Below are 25,180 nucleotides of genomic sequence, written 5' to 3' on the forward strand. Positions count from 1 at the left end.
AAATTAGTTCAAAATAAAGTTATCTTTATAATGAGGCAAAACACCTACAAAAACTCAAAGTTAATCACACAAACTAATGAAAATTAAGTCTTTTTTTTTTAAAAAAAAAAAAGTTCTTTCCCCAAGTTCTACCCACCCTTCTTTGAGAGTTCTGTTTTCATCATGAACTCAACTCTCTTAATGATTAAAACCAAGAACACTTTATCTGGGAACACACACAAAATAAGTTTCAGCGCTGTGCTTTATGAATGATTGTGCCACAATCAGGAAGTCATAGCAGAAGTTATGATGGGTCTGCCAAGCACTGACATTCCTAGATGAAAACTAGAAGTGTGGGTCACTCATCTAGTTGCTTTGAAAAGCCACCAAGTGGTTTTGCTTAACTTTAATTGTTTTAGTAAGCCATTTCATTGCCTGGATCACTCAGTTGGACCTAGCTGGATTTCATCAAAGCCAGCATCACTGAGTGTTGTCATTGATAAACTCATAGTCAGGGTCCCTTGAATGGAGTTCACTCTAGTCAACTGTAAGGTTTCAAGGTGCTTGCAGACAATACTAGCAATAGCCTGTGGCCCGAACTAAGGCAAACTGAAGTTGTTTTTTAACTTGAAGTGAAATTTATCTTCTTTCTTTAACCAGAAAGTGGCATTGCACTTGCTATCAATGCCACCATGTTTACCTGCCAGCCTCACTTGAAAATGTGGTTGTGTGTGGTTCCCTCACTAGATACTCTGAGTTCCATTATGCTGTAAAGTTCACTGAGTCCTGATATACAGGAAAATCTAAAGCAGTAAATGCTTCATAAATCGAATGGACCTCATTGGATTCTTTTTTGTTGAATTGTAACTCCAGACTTCCAAGCCACTGGATTAGTTACAAAGTAACCAAGCCAGGAAACCCCATTCTAAGTCATATCTAACCCATAGAAAATAAGATCGTGTCGTTATTGAAAACTGTGGTGGCTCACTTGAGTCTTTAGTTGGAGAAAAACAATCCTCAGCCATATGATGAAGGTCAGGATTTTTATCAGGCACTTTCCCAGGAGATAAAGCATAGCGTTGTCCATCCATAACTGGTACATGCTGGTGAGGAAACAAAGATAACTGTGAGATGAAGAATATGAAGCAACGAGGAGTCAGAGTGAGGGGGTCTCCATCACCAGAGAGCTCGGAAAAGCCTCATGATTCTTCATGCACTAGATTAAGAATCAAGGCAGTACATAAACTGGTTTTCATCTTTTTTTTTTTTTTTTGTAGGCCCATAATAGAAACCTACTCTCCATAGATTTTGATCATATGACCCGCACGGGAAAGATCTATGATGACCATCGAAAATTTACCCTTCGAATTCTTTATGACCAAACGGGTAGACCTATTCTGTGGTCTCCTGTAAGCAGATATAATGAAGTGAACATCACATATTCACCTTCGGGATTGGTCACATTTATTCAAAGAGGAAGCTGGAATGAAAAGATGGAATATGACCAGAGCGGAAAAATAATCTCAAGAACTTGGGCTGATGGAAAAATTTGGAGCTATACCTACTTAGAAAAAGTAAGTATGTGGAAGGGCGATGAATAAGAATACTGAAGGTGGCCCTAAGTACCCAGTTTTATGAGAACCTTTTCAGGAAAAAAAAAGTCTGTGCTCTCATTGTATAAATAACAAAAATCCACTGTGAGCCTGTAAGGATGGGCTGTTTTTTAACTGAAAACATCCCTATCCCCACCCTCTGCCAAGTACTTTTTCAAACTGACGTCAGGATAATGGCTTAGCTTTCTACTCATTTGAACATATTTGTTCATTCCACTGAAAAGGTATCTGTATTATTATGAAAGCTCATACTGACAGAAAATAGCTAGTAAATTCCAGCACTCTGTGTTAATGTATCTCTGCTCTGGTAAAAGGCCTCTTACCCAACAAATAAGGAATTCTTTCTCTCTGTGTATGTAGCCAGTGAAATTTTTGTTGTACACATTTGAGGACTAATTCTCAAAAGTAATTAGCCTGAGGGAGCAGTGGCAGAGAGTACTACTTGGTAACAGCCTTTTGTGTGCTAAGCCTTCAACAGCATCCATAATGGGAGCTTGTGCCCTCTGTCTGGAATAAAAAGGATTATAATCCCACCACCCGAAACATTGGTGGAACACTAGCCCCTACACAGCAGAATAGTTTCTCCTCAGATCATTACCAGTAGACAATAAGAACAATTAACCTTGATCTGCCATTGCCATATCTGATCTCTTCCTGAGATACAAAGTCTTTTCCTCTGCATTCAGTCATTTCAACTGAATTTATCATTCTTAAATTCATTCCTAGGAAAAGTAAAGGCTATTTTCCCCTCAGAAAAATTCAAAGGCAACCAATTGCAAGATTACCCACAGGATCTCTTAGAGGCATCACGAGAGCTTATGGCACACGTGGCAGAAAGAGGACAATCTGTGAGCTTCTGATATGACCCCCAAAGTTTGGTTCTCAAAAGGCGCTGTGCCTGTGGCTCCACATCATCATCCAGTTAGTGTACTACCTGCCAGAGTCAGTTGCTGAAGAACTCCCCATGTCAGGACAAAGCAAAGTTTGCTTAGGAGCAAAAGTAAGAGGTGATAATCCTCTGCCTTTTCTATAGTCCCTGGGTCCTCTCCTTCTGGGAAAGCTTTCAGGATCTGTAATCTGTACCCTACACAGGGGAAATCTGTGTCTCACAGAGCAAATCTTTCTTCTTTTAAATCTCAACAAAGAATGACTTGGAAAATCCTGTGGCTAAAGTCTACAGTGTCTAAAGCAATCAAACATTAATTGAATTCAAAATGGTCAAAATATTTGCTAAGGCATCATTTATTGGTAACTTTGCTACATATGTATGTTTGAAGAGATATGTATTTTAAGACCTGCATATTAAAATATGATGCCACTGACTCAACACTTCTCCTTGCACAGCTCCTCCATGTGACTTGAGAAGTAGCCAGTAGTTCTTAGGGGCATCCAGGGGGTTATTGCCTCAAGAGGGCCATAATGTGACCATCTGAGCAAATTGCCTGAAGACAGTAACATCTAGGCCTCCTGAGACTCTTCCTGTGATGCTGTCTATATAATAAGAAAAACATCTATGGAAAACTTAAAATTCTGTCCCATGTACAATTTTTTCTGATAGCAGTGAGGAGATATGGTCTCTCTTTCTCAAAGTAACTGTTTATTTCATCCAATTTCCTTCTGGAATCACACAAAACAAACTTCATATCAGTTCTCTTTCTATAAGATAAAATATTTAGTGGGCAATGATTCCATCAAACGAAACAACAGAAAAGCGCAGTGTGGGAGTCTGTCCCTATATTCCCAGCCCTAACGAGGTAGAGCCCAAGGGCTTGACAAATTCAAGACCCCTGTGTGACCCTTTCTCAGAAATATGCAAAAAGGGAGCAGAAAACCCAGATGTATTCCTCATCTAGAATAATGTTAAGAGAAACTTCCGTGATTTCCAATTGTTTACTGACCAGTGAAACAAGTCAAGTCATTTGGCCTTTTAGTTATTGTGCCTTTTTTATGTATAATTTATTCTTTAAATAGAAGGCTCACCACTTGTTTAAGCAATTATATTGTACAAAAGTCCAAACCTACAAAATACATAATGATGGAATGCTTTCTTACTTACAAAATGGTTGCATTCGTAAGATTCCTAATATCATCCATATTCTTCCCTTAGTTTCCTAATTCATACTGAAATTGATTTGAGTATATTATTATCACCAGTGATAAGCAACTAATTCGCTGAATAAATGCACGGCTTTAATGAAATAACGTACTACAAAGCCCAAAGATAGATAATTGAAAAGAACTAGGGCTTGCTTCAACTTGATGGAAAATCAAAATAGGAACAAACAAAAGGAAAAGAAGGAAATAAAAGAATCTGAAATTTTTTTTATTCAAAGGAAACTAAAGAAAGATGGTTGGATTTTATGAACTTTTTCGGGAGCTTGCTGTTCTGGGGCTCCTTTTGGTCTTTCTAATCCTGTAGTTTAACTTTGCTACCACATTCATTCAAGGAGACAGGAGAAGGGCAGGGATGAAGGTATTACTTCTTGTAGTACAGAGTAAGAATGATCAAAATTTTAAATCTCTTTTTCTTTACTCCTAAATACTCTGGCATTATGTCTGCAAGGTCTCTTGGCATGCTGACACTATGATTTATTAAAAATCAGCATCATACTTTTTTACCTTAGCATGAAATAATGTTGTAAAAAAATCATTTGACTTTCTCTAGAGTAGGTGAAAGTTAAACATCATTTTATGAACAATGCTTTGTACTCATTAGGAGAAAAATAATTATTTGGCTAAGGGTTGTGGTTGCTTAAATAGTCTCTTCTCTATTAAGAAAATCAATTATTATTTCTTAGTTTTTCTGCATGTAGTCATTAATTTTCTGCCTAGATTTATGACACTTCTCTAAGTTAATTATATTTTGAAGACCGGTGCAGCTAAGTTTGTATTATATCTAATGTAAATCTTTCAATTTCCTAAAAATCATTCTTACAAGCTCAATTTTTAAAATGCACTTAAATATATTTTATAATCATTTAATAAGATGGTTTAGTTTTGCACATTTACACAAAATTGCCTATTCGGGGTTGTTTTCAACACCTCACTGCAGAGACAGAGCACAGTCCTGGGCTTGCCTTCCCAAGTAGCCCCACACTGCCATCTGGTGGTTTTGTGAGTACTATCCCTTTTCAAATTTCTACTTTCATTTCTCGTCGTTTTCAAGTAAGTTTACAGTCATGATTGTTCTCCTTTATTTTCCTTCACAAAGGTGTCTTTTACAGTATAATAACCCATTAAAAAGCACAAACCTCCCACTCTATTATTCGGACTAATAAGAAATGGCTTTTTATCCGGCAGTAGCACAGTGGACATTGGATAGACTCATAAGCATTGTTTTGGAACAAACTGATAATAATACCAATCCAAAGTGGAAAAAGCAGCCAAATAGAGCTAAACGGTATTGTGACAACAAAACAATTGCATTCAGGGGATTGCTAATCATGTCTTCCATGTTCTTTTTTTTTTTTTTTTTTTTTTTTTTTGTCATTAGCAGGAAGTTTTAAAGCAGACTTTGGAGGCAACTCAGAATCAGTACCATAGAGGTCAGAGCTCAGGCCCTGGTTTGCTACAGGCTAGAGGAAAGAAACGGGGAAAAGAGCACAATAACAACACAGTGTACATTTTTGGCAAAGCTAGCACAATGACTGGAACAGGCAGGATGGTACAGGATAATGTGTGGCAGCCATATGGTGATTGTCCCTGGCCCACACCACAAGTGACAGATGTCATCTGTTCTTGGAAAACTGACAAAAGAGAGTGGAATGGAGCTGGAAAATCAGACTTTTGGAGTGGAAATAATACAAAGGTATTTTCACCACTTACTGCATCTACCCACCCACATGAATGTTCTACCACCTGCTGTTCCATTCATAGGAACAATTCCTCCTGGTTCTATGGAGTTTGCATTGATGGGAGAGAGCAGGCCACTCTTCACGTCCTCGGGCCTGCACAGGATCATGCCTTTTATTCAGGAGGGTTCGCAGATCACAATGGTAGAGCTACAAGATGTGGCAAGCTGCAAGGGTTCCATTTGACAGGGTTTGTGCATCTATTTCTGAATCTCCAGGCATAACGTTGGTAGAAAAGAAATAATGACTAAGTGAACAAATAAGCACTGACTTCATGGCATTGACATGCAACTGAAAAATCAATCATTTTCAGAAGTATAGGAAGAATGTGCCATTGCATAACACACATGTAATATTGCATCATGATTCTGCCACTTTTAAAATTCAAGTTGCCTATGCTTACGTAATTAAGATTCAGAATTATTCGTGTGATATGCATGTAGAAAATGAAAAGATGCCTATTGTTTTCATAACATCAAGTTCAGATGTTGAACTTAATATTTTGTTTGGTAAGGTAATTCTCAAAAGAGTTAAGCTCCCTTAAAGAGTTATATTAGAGTGCCTGGGGTGGATAAATTTTATTTTCATCAAAAGACAAAAGTTAAAGCACTGAGGATGCAGCACAGTATATAAAAGTGTTTGCTACACAGGCATAAGGATTTGCGCTCAAATCCCCAGCAGACACATAAAAAGCTAGGCATGCATAGCTTCACATTTGCCTGTAATTCCAATGCTGTGGGGAACAGAGACAGGAGGGTTGTTGGGGCTTACTGACCACCAGGATAGCTCCAGATTCATTGAAAGACAATTTCTCGGAAGGATAGAACAGAAGGTTAGATGACAGAATACCTAACATTCTTCTCTGTCCAGTACAAGTGCATATACAGATGTATATGCCCACATACATACATGCATACGCACCACACATATGCAAATGAAATAAATTCTTTTAAAAATGAATTTTAACTGACAGTGAACTAGAATCTTCCCTCAAACAGTGCTTTTGTATGTTCTTTTTATAAATTGATACTTGCTTTCTTATTCTCTGGTCCTGGGGACTCAATTTACAACCTCATACACACTAGGCATGTATCAGTGAGCTATATTCTCAAGCCTTTCAAAAGCGCTTATTTTGAGACAGTCTTTCTAAGTAGCTTAGGCTGGCCTTAAACTCACTCTGTATCCCAGGGAAGTCTTGACTTTGTGACCCTTCTGCCCTCTGCCCCTTGAGTAACCTGGATTATAGGCCTGTGCTATCAGGCCTGGCTTATGTTTCTATTTAAAAATTATAAAAATATCAACCAATATTTATTAATATTTATATTTATTATATTTAAAGTATTATACTATGACAAATAAGTGATCATAAATTACAAATCTATTGTGTGTTGGGGATATATAACCAGAGAATTCTTCACTTCTAGTGCATCACTCCCTTAATATTAAAACTTGAATCAGATTGAAACATGAAGAATTAAAGTATATATTTAAAAACATGTATAAGAATATTCAATGTGAATTTTTTTCAGGAAGATATGGACTATATAAAATCAACATATTTAGGTGGCTTAAAGTTAATACCTAATACACCCTATCCACGCTTTACCTCCCCTCAATCCATCTCTACATAGAAGTAGCAGTGACCTTTCTCAAATATCAATCTGACTGTTTCTCCCACCTCCTCAAGTATGTGCTTCCACTTGCTTCAAGCTTTACAGTGGCTCCCCTATTGCAAACAGGCTTGAATACAAATGCCTAAAACCTCACAGCGTATTCTAGATTCAGCTGCATTTTTACCATTCGCTGCCACTACCCCCAAACCACACATGTTCTAGCCACACAAAATTCCTCTCATTTTAAAGGAAAATGACCATTTTCTTTGGCTTCCTTAATCCTCAGTCTCCTCCTAATGAAGGAGCGCTTTGCCAGAAGTCCTCTGTCCGTCAGCATGATACATCTCCCTGTCTTTGCCAGGCTAGGCTCTAGTCATCATTTATTTCTCATCTTGCCTGCTCTGTCCCCAAGAAGTTTACTCTGGCCTCATAAGTCTGAGATAATTCTTCCACCTCTACTTTCCAGAAGTACTTTGTATATCCACTGTCTTAACTCATTTCATATTGTACTATAATTGTTTGGGTACTGCAAATCCCATGAAAGGAAATACCATTTTTGTGTACTACTGAATCCACCAGGATCTGCCACAATCCCTGGTACACAGTAATTGCTAGATAAATTTATGTTAAATGGATGAGCATGTGTTTCTTTTAATCTCTTCAACATTAGTTTTATAAATGATAGTATTTTGGTTTTGTCTCGTTTCAGTCTGTGATGCTTCTCTTACACAGTCAGCGGCGTTACATCTTTGAGTATGACCAATCCGATTGTCTACTGTCGGTCACCATGCCTAGCATGGTGCGCCACAGCTTACAAACCATGCTTTCAGTGGGCTACTACCGTAACATCTACACTCCGCCAGACAGCAGCACTTCTTTCATCCAAGACTACAGTCGAGATGGCCGACTGCTACAGACTCTGCATCTAGGGACTGGGCGCAGAGTTTTGTACAAGTACACAAAGCAAGCAAGACTGTCTGAGATCCTCTATGACACCACTCAGGTCACACTGACGTATGAAGAGTCTTCTGGAGTGATTAAGACAATACACCTGATGCATGATGGGTTCATCTGCACAATCAGATACAGGCAAACAGGTTTGTTATGAAAGGGGGTGGCATTATATACTGTCATTCATATTCTTTTATAATTTTTGTGACCACATTCATAAAAAGAAATGTTAACCTCTGTGTTTGACTGAACAAATTTCTGTTTACTTCTCATACTGTCTTCCACTCTAAATTTAAAACGCATTACAGATACCTGAAAGCTGATTTGTTAATAGCATATAGTGTATTTCTGTCTCTCTCAGTTTTCAAAACAATTGCAACTTCAGTACTTATCTTAACCCTGTACTTGTTCATATCCACCCCTGCATCTTCCCAAAGATCTATGTACAAGACATTAAGCTCAGAAACCAGCTTGAGCCCAGGGTAACCTCTATAAGCCTCAGTTGATAACAAAAGTCAGAATTCTAGGATTTATTTCAGCCTTTGGATTCATAACATGTCCAAAGCCAGACAGTTACTTGAATGCTCAACATTCAAGTAACCTGAAAACCTGACCAGCTGACTTTGTTGCAAAGATTAAATAAAACAAACACATTTTTCCAATGATGATAGCAAGAAAGTATTACATAATATCAGTTTTTCCCACTGGGCTACTGGATGGGTTATTACTTCAATAGTCCCTATAATTAAATTGTTCTGTAATTATGTTATACAATATTTTCAATGTCTAGTGACTAATATAAATGCACACATAAATACACACACACACACACACACACACACACACACACACACACACACATGCCCAGGCATCAGACATTAGAGACAAATTTATAAAAGGATAGAATTTTGAATATAAAAGTATCAGTACTTAATCAAAAAAATCTGTGATTGTTCCTGTTTATCAGATGGCTCCTTTCTCTTTTTATTTTGGTTCTTACAGGACCTCTTATTGGACGTCAGATTTTCCGATTCAGTGAAGAAGGTCTTGTGAATGCACGATTTGACTACAGTTACAACAACTTCCGTGTCACCAGCATGCAAGCTGTGATCAATGAGACCCCTTTGCCCATAGATCTATACCGATATGTTGATGTTTCTGGTAGAACAGAACAGTTTGGAAAATTCAGTGTAATTAATTATGATCTAAATCAGGTTATAACTACTACAGTAATGAAGCACACCAAGATCTTCAATGCCAATGGACAAGTCATTGAAGTCCAATATGAGATCCTAAAGGCAATTGCTTACTGGATGACTATTCAGTATGATACTATGGGCCGGATGGTCATATGTGATATAAGGGTAGGAGTAGATGCCAATATCACAAGGTACTTCTATGAATATGATGCTGACGGCCAACTTCAAACTGTTTCTGTGAATGACAGAACCCAGTGGCGTTATAGTTATGATCTGAATGGAAACATCAATCTCTTGAGCCATGGGAATAGTGCTCGTCTTACACCTCTCCGATATGACCTCCGAGACCGCATTACTAGACTAGGAGAAATTCAGTATAAAATGGATGAAGATGGTTTTCTGAGACAGAGAGGAAATGATATATTTGAGTATAATTCTAATGGTCTGCTGCAGAAAGCCTACAATAAGGTTTTGGGCTGGTCTGTACAGTATTACTATGATGGGCTTGGGCGACGTGTTGCCAGTAAGTCTAGCCTAGGAGAGCATCTCCAGTTCTTTTATGCAGACCTTGCCAACCCTATAAGAGTCACTCATCTGTACAACCACACAAGCTCAGAGATTACATCTCTTTATTATGATCTCCAAGGTCACCTTATTGCCATGGAGTTAAGTAGTGGGGAAGAATATTATGTAGCCTGTGATAATACAGGCACTCCACTAGCTGTGTTCAGCAGCCGGGGTCAGATCATAAAGGAGATTCTGTATACACCTTATGGTGACATCTACCACGATACTTACCCTGACTTTCAAGTCATAATCGGTTTTCATGGAGGACTCTATGATTTTCTGACGAAATTAGTACATCTAGGGCAAAGGGATTATGATGTCATTGCTGGCAGATGGACCACACCTAATCATCACATATGGAAGCAGTTGAACCTTCTTCCCAAACCATTCAACCTCTACTCCTTTGAGAATAACTATCCAGTTGGCAAAATTCAAGATGTCGCAAAGTATACCACAGGTATTAATTTGAATACAATTAAGCTGAACTTGAACTAACTTAATGCTGGCCATCTTATTACATAATCTCAATGCCTTTGTAGAGATGTTCCTTCTTCACGCCACCTTTTTCAGAGTAAGAAAGGCATGTCACTTTTTCTCACATACAGTGCTTTTGCATTCTATTTTATTATTCTTTCCCTTTAAGCTGTTTCTATGTTTTAGCCTTAAAAGCTTGTCAATGTACTCTCATAAAACAATCAGGATTAAATTAATCAGAAATAAATTCAGTGTCACAATCCATGTGGTTTTAAAACCAGTACCATATTATGAGTTTCACTACAGTGAACTGAGCCAATTCCTGGGATTGCCCACAGGCCAATAGATTTCCCTACAAAGGGGAAAGGATATTTTTTTGAGTGAATCAAATAAAGGGGAACGGTTACTTTACCTTCCCACTGTCTAAACATTTACAGGAGAAGCGTATCTTTCAAGTTTGGAAATGGTTTTGAATGCCTTTTTTTTCTTTTAAATTTTGTATCTCATAGATATTGGCAGTTGGTTGGAGCTATTTGGTTTCCAGTTACATAATGTACTACCTGGATTTCCCAAACCAGAACTAGAAAACTTGGAATTAACTTACGAGCTTCTTCAGCTTCAGACAAAAACTCAAGAGTGGGACCCTGGAAAGGTTAGTACAAATTTTAGCTAAGAAAAAAAAAACCAGAAAAGCATCTAATAAAAATTATATTCTATACTTTGATTATTTTTTTGAGGGGCTTTTTTAAAATGACTTATGAAGAGGCTTCCATAAGGAAAAGATCAGAAAAGTGGTTCTTTGAGAGGGGAAAAAAACTAGGAGATTTCTTGATGACTGCTGCAATAAATACATAAGAGGAAAGAGGGTTTTAACTTGTTAAATTCTGAAATCAGCTAGCAACAGCAATAATGGATTCTATACAGATAAAAACTACATGCTAAGACATGGACGTGTTAGATTTCAAACTGTCCAATCATTTCAAGGATGATGCCTTACTAGCATGAAAATAAAACAGTTTTGATAAAGAAAACCATATACAGACATAATAAACGAAGATACTACATTTCATGGGGAGAAAGTTTTGAAAAACTATGAATGCTGAAATAACCATGCGTAGGCCGATGATTTCATGAAGGCTGGAGGAGATGAACAGAAAGGAAAAGGAAGTAAGAAAAGAAAACGGAAATTCAGGTGGGAAAATTTGGTATTTAGGTCAAAAATTATAAGGGAAAAGAAGTTCTAAGTAGATATATATTGTAGAGTTATGTCTTTTATAAACATATATTGACTGAGTTGTAGATGGAACGGCGGGGCTGCATCCTGCCACCCGGCTAGCTTTACACCCAAAATAATTACATGGAAACTGTATCCTTTTAAACACTGCCTGGCCCATTAGTGTCAGCCTCTTATTGGCTAATTAACCCATATTTAGTAATCCGTGTAGCACCATGAGGTGGTCGCTTACCAGGAGAGATCTTAACCTGCGTCCATCTTGGAGAAGAGACTCCTCCATCACTGAGTTTTCTGTCCTGCCCAGTTCCCGCAGTCATTAATTCCTAAAGAATTAATTCCCACAGAGTTCTACATTAGTTATAAAAATGGCCCCTTAGCTCAGGCTTCTTATTAACTCTTATAACGTATATTAGCCCATTATTCTTGTCTATGTTAGCTACAGGGCTCAGTACCTTATTCGGCGGGGCAGTCACATCTTGCTTCTTCTGTGGCTGGGTGAGGACTGTAGACTAAAGCTTCCTTCTTCCCAGAATTCTCCTGTTCTCATTGATCCACCTCTACTTCCTGTCTGGTTGTTCCACCTATACTTCCTGCCTAGCTACTGGCCAATCAGCATTTATTTAAAATATAATTGACGGACTACAGACCATTGTCCCACATCAAACATATGTAATATTTGTGGTGTTTATAACTAAAAACCTTTTTTAAAATTTTAGAAGTTATTGAAAACTAGGAGGGTTATTAGTTTTTTTCTCTTTTTTAGCAAGTTTGAAATGTGCCCAAGTTAAAAAAATATATAAAAAGATCAGCATGTCTTTCATATTTTAATAGTTTTTTCTGTTATTTATAAGGCTGTGAGTGACTGAAGGCAGGAACTAAGCTTTACACACTATTTCCAATCTTACTGTGCACAATGTATCCCTCTGCATGCAGTAATATCACCTAACTATGTCAGTTAGATTGCTGAATGTAAGATCTCTGTTTTGAGTGAGCTAGCCTGTTTGAAGTTCCTTCTATGCCCCTCCCTCTAAGGCACAAGGAACATCACAGAGGAAGGGGCATGAAGATCCTAAGAAGCAGAGGTTGGAGGAAATGCTGCAGAAACAGCTTATTAGGGGCATGGCAAGCAGTTACATTCAGAAACTCTCAACAGCTCTGGTTGTCTATACCAGACCAATGCTAGATCAATCTAATCAGTGTTCCAGCGTTGGGGTGGTGCTACAAAGTCTCACTACTAGTTAAGAGGTTACAGGCACTCAATGACTACCAGGGCAAAGTGTGGGGTCTTCAAGTGTGGGGTCCGTGGTGAGTTGTGCACACTAGAGTAGCTAGTCCTATGCTTTCATGCACGTGGGCAACACTAACTGGACTAATTGGACTTGGTAGGATATACAAATATAAAAGAATGGGGTGCACTGTGGGGTCAAATACCTGGAAGAAGCTTGAAGTAGGGAGTAAGGAATGGATTTGACAAAAATAAAATATATTCGTGTTGAATGGGAAATTTTCGGAAACTGGTAGCAACAAGTACATGCTGAAAATAGAAAAACCAAAACGGAAAGTTTCTTGTAGCTCTGAGATTGTGGGATACCATGTTTGAATATATTTTCTTACACTCAACTAAAGCAAGCTGTAAGACAGCTGAGAAATCAGTACCTGTCTGCCTTCTGTTTTCCCAATCTTTGATGTAGATAGTCCAGCGTGGGCTTTTGTTTTAAATAATGACTAAGTGAAAACTTAGAGAAAGAATCACCTTCGCCAGCCTTTCCTCCCCAATAATCACCAGGCTTCCAGCTGGTATCTAACCTTGTGCTACATTTGCCCTGTGCCTTCTCTCCTAGGTGATCCTGGGCATTCAGTGTGAGCTCCAGAAACAGCTCAGGAATTTCATTTCCTTGGATCAGCTTCCTATGACTCCTCAGTACAATGAGGGGCGGTGCCTTGAAGGAGGGAAAACACCAAGGTTTTCTGCCGTCCCTTCTGTCTTTGGCAAAGGTATAAAATTTGCCATCAAAGAGGGCATAGTGACGGCTGATATTATAGGAGTAGCCAATGAAGATAGCAGGCGTCTTGCTGCCATTCTCAACAATGCCCATTACCTGGAAAACCTGCATTTTACCATAGAAGGGAGGGACACTCACTACTTCATTAAGCTTGGGTCTCTGGAGGAGGATCTTGTACTCATTGGTAACACTGGGGGGAGGCGGATTCTGGAGAATGGTGTCAATGTCACTGTGTCTCAGATGACTTCAGTGCTGAATGGACGGACTAGACGTTTTGCAGATATTCAACTGCAGCACGGAGCTCTGTGCTTCAATATCCGGTATGGAACGACTGTTGAAGAGGAGAAGAACCATGTGTTGGAGATGGCCAGACAGCGTGCGGTGGCCCAGGCCTGGGCTCAGGAGCAGAGGAGGCTACAGGAAGGGGAAGAAGGGATTCGGGCATGGACAGAGGGGGAAAAACAGCAGCTTTTGAGCACTGGGAGGGTGCAGGGGTATGATGGGTATTTTGTCTTGTCTGTTGAGCAGTATTTAGAACTTTCAGACAGTGCCAACAATATTCACTTTATGAGACAGAGCGAAATAGGCAGGAGGTAACAAAAGAAATCTCTGCCTTTGCGTCACCAAAGACTGCCTGTTTTTAAAACAAAATAAATGGTTTATTGTATTGGTTTTCTAGATCAGAACTCTGTATATGTAAATATGGAGGAAAAACATATCCAACTGCCTTTCAATGTGACAGAAGATGGTATTTTAATATTGTTTGTTTAAACTCTTTAAGAAATGACAGAGATTTTTAGTTCTTGTGTGGCAGTATTCAAAAGAACACAAGCTGAACTCAAACAGCTAACACTAATGTTTTCAGAAAGCACCACTTTCAATTTGTTGAGCCATGCATATGTTCAACTACATGAAAAGAACCCAAGGCTCTCAATTTCTATTGTGACACCAAGTTTCACATCTAACTGTTGGCAGGACTTCCAGGCTACTTGAAGGTGTGGTGCAACAGTAGCTGAACCTTTAATCTCAAAAGACTGCCAGCCCCTTCACATTGTCCAGATCTGTTAGAGGAAACTTAAAAGGAAATCTAAAATGTCTTCAAGCACCATCTCCTGGAGTCGGAAACTGTTTTCCCTCCTTCCCTGGTTTTTCCTCCTTGCTTGTTAAAAAGTAAATGCCATGTTGTTGTGCTGTGTTTTGGCGTGTGGTGGCTGGCTTCCGTCTACTGTGCCTTGCTGTGGGCGCGGTAAGCAGGCTGAAGAGCCACTGTTTTGCTTGTGTGTACATGATACCAAAGCAGCTGGTCAATGTGACCTCTCTCATATAAACTGTTTTGACTCAATTTTTTATCCATTTGCCCAGCTGTATTGGCGTCATGTAAACATAGCTTTTATTAACTTGGATAGGAATTTCTCATTTATATATAGGGTGTGCTTTGGTCATAGTTTCACATTAGTAATCCAGTATTTATACACTAATTCAATGGTTTGTGCACATGAAAGGTAATATACTAAAAAGTATCTGGTACAATAGAAGAGGTTTTAACAGGTGTACGGGCCTATGTTGCTGATAAACATATTTAAATACTGCAGAAATTCCCAAGAGCCAAAATCTTAGAAACAATAGACCTTGTATTAAAGTGAAAAAGAGACGAAAGCCAACATAATAAGAGTTGCTGCCACATCATTTCTTCCCACTTAGATCATCTTTCAAATGGACAATTTTGTATAGAATCTCTCCCAGCCATATGTAGAAAATTGAATTAAGTGAATCCTTTCCAACTTAAAGCATTTCAACTAATTACAGAAGGGCAGACTAGTTTTTTTTCCAACATAATTTATGTGGCTATTTTAGTTCTCTGTCTTTAATCCATTTATTTTTATTTAATCATCTATTCCACCTAGGAAAATGACTATTTTCAAGAGGGGTCACTTGTTCCATAATCGCTCAAAATTTAGAGAAAGGTCAGAGTTGATGTCAATGTCTGCTGCAGTTTCTCAATGTCTTATGACTCCTGCAGCTAAAGAAGCCACTTGGTGAGCTTAGAGATTTGTGCCCAGTGACAAAGAGGCAGTTTATAAAATGCTATGTAATTGCAAGTTGCCACAAATGAAAATTCATGACAGCACAATGTACCCGGTAGAAAATTCCCATGAGACAGCATCTACCCTCACATCACCAGGTGAACATTTGCTATGTCTGGAGGAGAATTTATGATGGACTGTTCATTTAGATTCTTTCCAGTTACTACCTAAATGCAATATGGGCTTTATGATGACAGTTTCATTGGAAATATGCAAAGTCATAATCCTGGCTCATGTTAAAACATTTTTGTAAAGAATATGACTCTCATTATACAAAGAAAAATAAGGGAGAGGAAAAGGACCCCAGCAAATAGTAGGGGAAGGTTTATTAAAATATTTCATTGTTAAAACCTTCAGGTTCAGATCATTACATACTTATACATGCACTGAGGATGGGGGAAGGAAGAAAGAGAGAATTCAGGATGAACTCATCATTTATCTTTGTAATTGGAAACACATCAGCTCAAGATACTGTTAATCCAGACTGAAATCCCAGTGTAGGGTTTTTTTCCTGAATAAGGCTTGTGTCATCAATACAGTATTTATTCGCAATGAAATTCTGAACAGTTCCACAAACTTGTTGAAAATTTGAATACCTCCACACCAACCTAAAAATAGACCTTAAGTTTCTAGAACCTCTGACATTCTTTTAAGTCAATGGGAAAATAGTTTGTTAACTGTATATAAAAGTGCATTCTTAAATGTGGTGTATTTTTATCACTAACCCAGTGTGTCAATATTGGAGTCTATTTTGCTTCTATTTTAAGTGATTGCACTCTTTTGCAACTCACTAATGATGGATCATTTTCAAACTGCTTTAAATAAGCATTAGAAATAAACATTTGGAGCTATCCCTTCCTAGTAATTACCTTGAACTGTGCGACTCTAGTTTGTAATACGTATTTAGTTAGTTTGTGCCTTTGGTTACCTAAAGTTATATTTGTATTATATTCAGGAAATGCACTTTTTTATCACTCACAGCTGTGGTTTTACTACTGCCTTGAACTATTATTGTTCTCTTTACAACTCCTAAAGTTTTGAGGAGGAAAAGAAAAACCAAAAGGTTAACACTACAAGTCGCAAATCTAAGAGAAACATTTTGGCATTTCTTGATAAGAATATGGAGATATTAAGAATAGTGCTTCCTGTTAGCAGGATAGAAAGGATGCTTTCACTGAGTTTTAGTTTTGAAATTTAAACAAAAGAACAACTCATTTGTGTTTCCTGATAACAGTGCAGTTTTGAAGCGAAAACACATGCAATTTCTCACACACAAAAGACTTACACAACACAGCTACATATACCACTCAAGTAAGTTAAAGTGAGAAAATAGTATTTGGATGGTCCTGTGAGGAACATTCTCAAAGAGATGCAGCAAATACTGTGACTGCTTCTTTTCCTTAGGCCCATTTCATTTGTGCTTTTAAGTTTTAATTTGTTTTACTATTGCATACAGTCTAGAGATCCAAATGAGCTCAAAAGTTCTAAATTTAAGAGATTTTTAAATCATCTATTTTTTAGTTGTCATTCTAATCATTATTGATTGGAAGCATGATTCTGGAAGGAAAGAAAAACAAAGCTTAATTCATTCTTTCAGCAAAACTCTTGCCATAGAAATAAGTATATGTTTTATTTTTAACCCAACAAAAGTATGTATAAAATAAGTATGCCATTTATTGTCAATTCATCTAGGAGACCTATAATATATAGACTGCATATATAGAATACAATATATACAACATAGCCAAATATATGAAAACTTGATGATGTATAATTTGGAATTCATATGCTACACACATAGCAAGGTCATAATATATATATATATAAAATTCCATTATAACTTTAATTAGATTTTCAGTTTTCATTACTGTTGACACAGTTTCAGGCATCCCATCACTTATTTTTGCATTTTCTTTCTTTCTTTCCCACTAGACCTGTTCTCACAGTAACTTTATCTGAGAGTTCAGGCAAAGTTTTCACATTTCTGCAGATTTGTTTGTGTTAAGAGCAATGAAAGCAAAAGTATAATAAGTATTTAAAGAAAAATTGAAGGGAATGGAGTGTCTTCTAGCTTGTAGGGAAACATACACCTACAGATTGGATGCCACATTCTTGTTTTCTTGGAGGAACTCACATATACATAGCTGACCTGGCAAATATTTCAAATCTCCGACTGCTGTTCTGCAGTCTTCTGTAAGGTCTTTATACTGCAATGAAAACAAAAACCAAAAAAAGAGCAAAAGAACAAACAAAAAAACAAAAAAAAGCAAAACAAAAAACAAACAAAAAAAACAAACAATTCAACCACAAAATTGTGACTTATTTCAGTGTGTCCTTCATGTGAAAGCTGTTAAGGACCAAATATACTACTGTGTGTAAGAAGAAATTGCTTCCTAAACAGTAATTGAACATACTTAGAGTTAAACTTGCTGTGGATTTTGTCTTGGCAGTTGTCATCTAACATTATTTGTCAAAGGAAATGTGTTTGGCAGTTAAAAATCTTTCCTTAGATTTAGTGGTGGACTTTAACCTCTTAAATAAATGTTAGTATATCAGATTGTGTCCTTGAAAAATATTTTACGTGTATGAATCATGACAGTGTCTAAATCTTTACTGTTCTTCTGGCAAAAGCATCAGTAAGAAGAAAGGTAAAAAAGGAGAAGTACAGCCTTTATGTTAGAAAAGTACTCTTTTTAGCTGCTTACTTTCTCATGAAAAGTAAAGATGTTTACAGTGTATGCCAAGATTTTCAGTTTCTGTGTAACAACAGTTAGAAGTTCTAATCATACTGAAAATTGTGTTATAATGGCCTGAGCCATGTTGCTAGGAAACAATAGGTTCCAATTTTGTATTCCTGCTCTCCTGTGCTGAAAAGTGACTGGATACTGTACAGGTTCGTGTTCTCTGGCTGCAGTTCAATGGTCTTTTGCATTTTGCTCTGGCTTTCAGGCCAGAAGCATGCATTTTTCTACAAGAGCATCACAACAACATGCTGTAAATATTTGAAGTTAAACGTTACGTGTCAATATTTGAAAGAAAGGTACTTTGAATATTTCATTTTTAAAAAATAAAGTGGCAAATTAATGTTGTGTCCCATTTTCTTCATGCGCCAAACTGCGTCCCCATGTCAGGCTGGACAACTGTGTCCCCAAGTCAGGCTGGCAAAACTGCGTCCCCAGGTCAGGTTCGTCCACTGCATCCCCAAGTCAGGCTGGTCAACTGCATCCCCAAGTCTGGCTAGTCAACTGTGTCCCCAAGTCAGGCTGGCCCACTACTTCCCCAAGTCAGGCTGGCCAACTGCATCCTCAAGTCAGGCTGGTCAACTGCATCTCCAAGTCAGACTGGTCAACTGTGTCCCCAAGTCAGGCTGGCCAACTGAGATCAGAAAATTGGCTCCTTGGCAGGGAACAATAAGGACCACATTATTTTGAAAATGTCGGTGGGTGCAAAAATCAAAAAGGCACTAATCTTAGGCAGAAGTCTCTTCATTTTCATTTTTATACAAATAGGATCTGTGACACAAATGACTAATAAACAAAGAAGAGTGACTTCAGTGAATTTTAATGTCTCCAGGTTTTTTGTTATGTTTTGTTTTGTTTTTCAAGACAGGTTATGACTTCTTAAAAGGCTTGCTCTGTCTTTTTGGTGCCTTCCCAGCAATAAAGAAAAATTAAATTGAAAAAAAATACCTGATAACGGAGAGCTAGAAGACTAGGGTGTTTAAATGCATTGCCAAAAAAGGACATTTGGACACAGGAGTGACGATCATGACAGACTATTAAAAAAAACAGCTTCATATCGGCCCTATATCTCAGAATATGACAATTAACATTTGTCATTTATTTCTAACAAAAAAAAAAACATTTTTAGATGAGACTACAAAATTTGGCCAATAGGTCTGTTGAAATAGGGCTGCTAGTTTATTCCAGGCTGCTTAACCCCAAAATAATCACACAGAAATTGTATTAATTAAATCACTGCTTGGTCTATTAGCTCTATCTTCTTATTGGATAACTCTTACATATTAATTTAACCCATTTCCATTAATCTGTGTATCGCCACATGGCTGTGGCTTACCAGGTAAAGTTCCCAGCATCTGTCTCCAGTGGGCTACATGGCTTCTCTCTGACTCCGCCTTTCTTTTTCCCAGCATTCAGTCCAGTCCTCCTCACCTAGCTCTGCTCTGCCCCGCCCTGTTCTGCTACGGGCTCAAAGCAGTTGTTTATTCATTAATGGTAATCACAGCATATAGAGGGAAATTCCACATCATAGGTCTTCAAAAGTTTGAATTGATACTACTGCATAACACTCCTTACTGAAATTTGACATTTATAGTACTTTTAAATGACCTGCTGCTTTTTCCACTGATTGGTTATATATGATTTATCACTAGCATATATGACATTACATTTATATGTAAAAGTATGGGAATAAATAGATATCTTTTATATACATGTATAGGACATTATATATGCAATATATGCTATAAGTGAAAGCACAGTGAAACCACCAAACTGGACCACTCCATGGGTGAAAAAGAAAGGTTTATTTGTGGAAATTCAAAGCTGCCATAGCTGTCAGAGAGAATAGCAAAGGGCAGAGAAAGCATTCCCAGTGCTAAAGAGATGGGTGTTGTAGCAAGAGGGAGCCTGTAAACCAGAAAAGCCTAGAAGTTGGAGTAGTGGTTGGGGATGTTTTTGGACCAGAAGAACAGGGTTGGGGGGCTAGCATGGAAGCCTCATTGCTAGAAGCAGTCAACTATAAGGGCAAAAAAGGGAAGGAGTGGCTCTTTCAGACAAACAGAAACCCATTTCACTGGTTTCTGAGGGATGCTGACTTTTGGCTTTTGTTTCTCTGCCATTAGTCCTTCTATTTACCCAGTCAGAGTCCAGTCTGAACCCAGACTGTAATTTAGACATTGCCAATGGCACTGCCATTTTGTGCCCACTTTGTCTTTTTTTTTTTTTTTTTTTTTGGTTTTTCGAGACAGGGTTTCTCTGCAGCTTTTTTAGAGCCTGTCCTGGAACTAGCTCTTGTAGACCAGGCTGGTCTCGAACTCACAGAGATCTGCCTGCCTCTGCCTCCCGAGTGCTGGGATTAAAGGCGTGCGCCACCACCGCTCGGCTTGTGCCCACTTTGTAAGCAGAAGATGCCCTAGTCTCAACACAAAGCATTAATACAAAGGAGGAAAATTTTTAGTTTCATCTGAGGATTATTTTAATTGTGCATGCTACCTGACTCTCATATGTTAAGAAAATGTCAGGAGCCCCTACTTTAACAGAAGCGTTACAGGCAGTAAGAATTTGTCCATATTCCTTCCCCGTTCACCTTTAGTTTTACTGTTTGAATATGTATGTAAATATTTTGTATAATTGCTACCTTAAACTCATGTAATTCTAGTGCCTCCATAATCCAGTAAAATGAATGAGATTTAATTATTTCCACTACGTACATGCTATAAAGGTATCAGATTGACTTAGCTAAGGTCATATGGACCATGCGTGGCAGAGGAAAAGACAATACAGGTCTCATGCATTCCTACTTTCACGCCAACACCAAATGTGGCATCACCACCTATCTTCTTGTGAGAAGGCAAATGAATTTCAGGAATTGGGGAGGGCTATCAAGGTGTGTGTGTGTGTGTGTGTGTGTGTGTGTGTGTGTGTGTGTGTGTTCTGTGTGTTATGCTGATGGTTCTATCCATCTAATTTGTCACATTTGTTACATCAAAACATGTTCTTTTAAAAACCAAACAAGGAGAAAATGAGGGGCCCAAACAACATGCAGTCACTAAATGTTTGCTGCACAAGCCTGAGGCTCTGGATTCAATCCCCCACAACACATATGGAAAAAAACAGCCCGGAAGTTAAGGCATGACCCACTCCTAAGACAAGGTGGACAACACACACTGGACTAGATGGATAAACAAAAAAAATGACAGAAATCTCAAAGGTGGATAGGAAAGAGGGAATGGGAGAGTGGAAAGGGGGGATATGGTAGGGAGAATGCATATTTTCAAAATACATTAAATGAAATTCTCAAAGAATTAATAAAAATACTGGAGTGTTCGTTTTGTTTTGTATGTTTTGTTTAAAACCCAGTGTCGGAGCAAATACTTATAATCCCAGCACTGGAGAAGCGAAGACAAGCAAATTCCTGGGGCTTCCTGGCCAGGCAGCATAGCCCATTTGATGAGATACAGCCTAAAAAGTGAACCTACCTCCAGAAAAAAAAATAGGTGGACAGATACTAAGAAATGATGCTTGAGGTTGTCATGTGGCATTCACAACCATGTACACAAGAACAATGTTCACACACACACACACACAACTCAAATGACCTATTAATAATTTGGCCTTTTACTAGAAATTTGGCCAGTGACCCCAAAGTATGAAACTCTCCAAACTAGGATAGTTTAACTTCACCCCTAGCTGCAAACTGAAAAATAATAAGATCCCATTTCCTACAAGGGCAAACACAGGTGACACAGTTGAATTTATAGCACCCTAACAAGAAAACCAGTTTTCATGTAACCTTGAAACACTCAAGGGCAAATCTGGGTTTTATTATTAATAGACGAGATTCCGAGCCCAATAAAGTGAATCAAATAAAACATAGTCTAATGTCATAACATTCATAACAGATTTTAAAATGTTTCTTACATTTTCAAATTATCTGTTCTATCTAAAGAAAGAACATCTTCCATCCAACCCTTTATTTATACCTGGTAGCTTCATCGGACATATTCTTCATAGGTTTATTCTACCTGTGAACTGCCACAAGACTCCTTGTCTGTCACAGTCAAACAGAAAATTACCTAAGCTTGTCTTCCTACTGACCTTATGCTTTAAGAACAAATTTCTGAAGAAATTGACTAGTATTTGATAAACTGTCACAAGTATTGTGGGCTTGCTGGCACACTTTTCGAAAGAAATATATTCTTGGAAATACATGTGTCAGGTTCCAAAGAAACTGGAGACAAGTCTCACTTAGTGCCCATAGCTCCTCCCAGGACTTCTCACCCAGTCTCCTCCCAGGGGCTGTGTAGCTTCCCTTCCCCCAGCTTCTCTTTCCTATATAACCTCAGGCATTTTAGCCATGAGTACTCTTGGTTCTTCTCTCTTGGTCTCTTGGCACCTAGCTGGCTTGATCTTGGCCTCTTTGCCCTCTTGGCATTCTCTCTCTCTCTCTCTGTCTCTCTCTCTGTGTCTCTCTCTGTCTTTGTCTCTCTCTCTTCCTCTCTCTCTGTTTGTCTCTCTCTCTCTGTCTCTGTCTCTTTCTCTCTCCCTGCCCTCCTACAGCCCTGTCAATGTGGACCCTTCTGGACCCTTCCAGATGCCTCTGACTGAACTCACTCTCATATCTACAATAAACTCTTCTCCTCAACCATACCTAGGATGGGTCATGTGCCCACATTCACTTGGCCTCTACTTTGTTTTCTATCTTGGCATCTTATAGGTATATCTGACTAGCACAGTATTTTAGATGGAACAAGAGTATGATCTTTATGTAAAAAGTGCACCTATTATACACTGGATAATAACAAAGTTTTTGTTTGCTTGTTTGTTTGTTTGTTTGGGTGGGTGGGTGGTTAATTGATTGGTTGGTTGGTTGGTTGGTTTTTATTTTGTTCTGTTTTGTTTTTGTTGTTGCTGTTTGCTTTGTGTGGTTTTTGGTTTTTCTTTTAGATTTTGTTTTGTTTTAGGAGGGACGTTGCAAGGGAGGAGGGGGGATTTGGTGGGGGCATGGAGATGGGTGGGGATCGGGATACATGATGTGACATCCACAAAGAATCAACAAAAGTTTGAAGAATAAAAAATGCATTAAAATCTAAATTCAAACTAAAACAATTTTTAAAAATATTTTTCGGGACTGAGGATGTAATTTAGTTGGTACAGTGCTTATCTAGTACACAAACCCCTGGGTGAAAGCCATGGTGTTGCTTGAGTCAGGTTGGTGGCTCATGCCACTAATATAAACTTTCAGGAGGTGGAGACAGACGATCAGCACTTCAAGGTCGGTCATCCTCAGCTACACAAGTTGGAGATCAGCCTGGACTACATGACAGCCTATTTTTAAAAAAGTATTTAAACATATGTATCTTGTTTTATCTTGAAAGTAGACTTTTTTAATTTACTTACAAGTTAGTGATGCTGTTATTTCAACAAATAGCGCGCTGCCCACAGTGCATCACTGTCCCCACACCCCATCTTTGCACACCCAAAGCATACATGTTAAGTCTTCAGTATGCACAAGGTAGCTCTGTCCGTCAACAACTCACTCATTCTTAACAAAGCTCAAAACATTCAGGGAAACCCAGACATCTAATGCATTCATTTCCCTGCGGATTATGGACCAGCACAGAGCATTTGTGCTGATTCATCATCCCACCAAATACAAATCCACCTACGTATTGGGAACTTTACTTAGGTATTTACCGACTTTTGTTGTCATCGTCCCTAAAAACGTTTTATTGTTTTTACTGTTACTGTTTTCCGGTCCACATGGACACTGAACTGCCCGAAGACAAGAAACAGGTGTTTTTATTTTACTGCCCTGTTATGTTCGTTGAGTAAATGAATTCTGTGAGCCCTGTGAAGCAACTTGGCACACTATCAATCACAAAAGCCATGAAAATACAAATGTGAGAAGAAAACACTGCATAAAATCCAACTCTTACGTAGGTTTCAATGACTCAGAATTGCTGAAAATTAATGAAACCACAAGCCTTTATAGGGTTGCCCAATTACAAATCAGTTGATCATGAGATGCAGTCACTAAAGGGTCCCTTCCAAATAAATTTCCACTTAGAGTAAAAACAGCTAGGAAAGAGATACGTGAAAAGAAAAATTATCTCATTTCATCATTTCATCTGATCTCTAACATAACCCCAAAACCTGTAGCATCAAATACAATAAACATTTAGAGCCTATTTGAAATCATAGGCTTGTAAACTGGTTTGGTCTGTGGGTTTTGTTTGGATTTTGAAGCACTGTGTCCTGTAGCCAAATGATATTAAGCTTTTGATCACCCTGCCTCCACCTCTCAAGTGTTGGAATGAAAAGTATGCATTACCACACCCCATTGGTCCAAAGATTTAACTGTCTTAACGGAAGAACTCTGGGCAAGAAGCTCGATTTCAAATTTAAACAAATACTCTTTTCTCTTTATCTAATACTTCTGTTCATACACAACTTCATAAATTCCAAAGAAGCCTAAGGCACCACAATTACTTGAGATCTGCACACCAAACACCTTCCTACCATGAAATCAAGCAAGAAGCTTAAAAACAGTAACTATCAAACACTTCACAGAAATGCTGTTTCAACAAAAAAGAAAGATTATTTTTATTTACATGTGGCAAGAATTGACATTAATCTTTTGTAAAGTTTTCATTGTGCTTTAAACTGCTTCTTGTTCGTAAATACAGGAAGTAAAAATACTCTAAGGGATTCTGTTTCCCAGTCCTCAATTTAAAACACTTGCTATCTACAACATCCACCTTCAGCTTTGACAGGGACGAGATGCTCCTATCACAGGACTAGAGTGCTGTTTGAAAGGCACTTACAGTTCACTAAACTGTAGTATCTACAATATACAAGACTTGGCATA

General features: G+C 38.2%; 1 protein-coding gene across 3 annotated transcripts in view; it reads left to right on the plus strand.

Moving 5' to 3' along the window:
- Positions 1-14,081, plus strand: part of Tenm1 (teneurin transmembrane protein 1) — a 572,293-nt gene extending 558,212 nt beyond the window's left edge. For all 3 annotated transcript variants that reach the window (XM_038316304.1, XM_038316305.1, XM_038316306.1), the window contains 5 exons: positions 1,257-1,553; positions 7,766-8,153; positions 9,010-10,230; positions 10,757-10,899; positions 13,323-14,081. In XM_038316304.1, the coding sequence (XP_038172232.1) occupies positions 1,257-1,553; positions 7,766-8,153; positions 9,010-10,230; positions 10,757-10,899; positions 13,323-14,081 (2,808 nt within the window). The remainder of the gene's footprint in view (positions 1-1,256; positions 1,554-7,765; positions 8,154-9,009; positions 10,231-10,756; positions 10,900-13,322) is intronic.
- The last annotated feature ends 11,099 nt before the right edge of the window (positions 14,082-25,180 follow it).

Source organism: Arvicola amphibius, chromosome X, assembly GCF_903992535.2.
Source record: "Arvicola amphibius chromosome X, mArvAmp1.2, whole genome shotgun sequence".
NCBI classification, from domain to species: Eukaryota; Metazoa; Chordata; class Mammalia; order Rodentia; family Cricetidae; genus Arvicola; species Arvicola amphibius.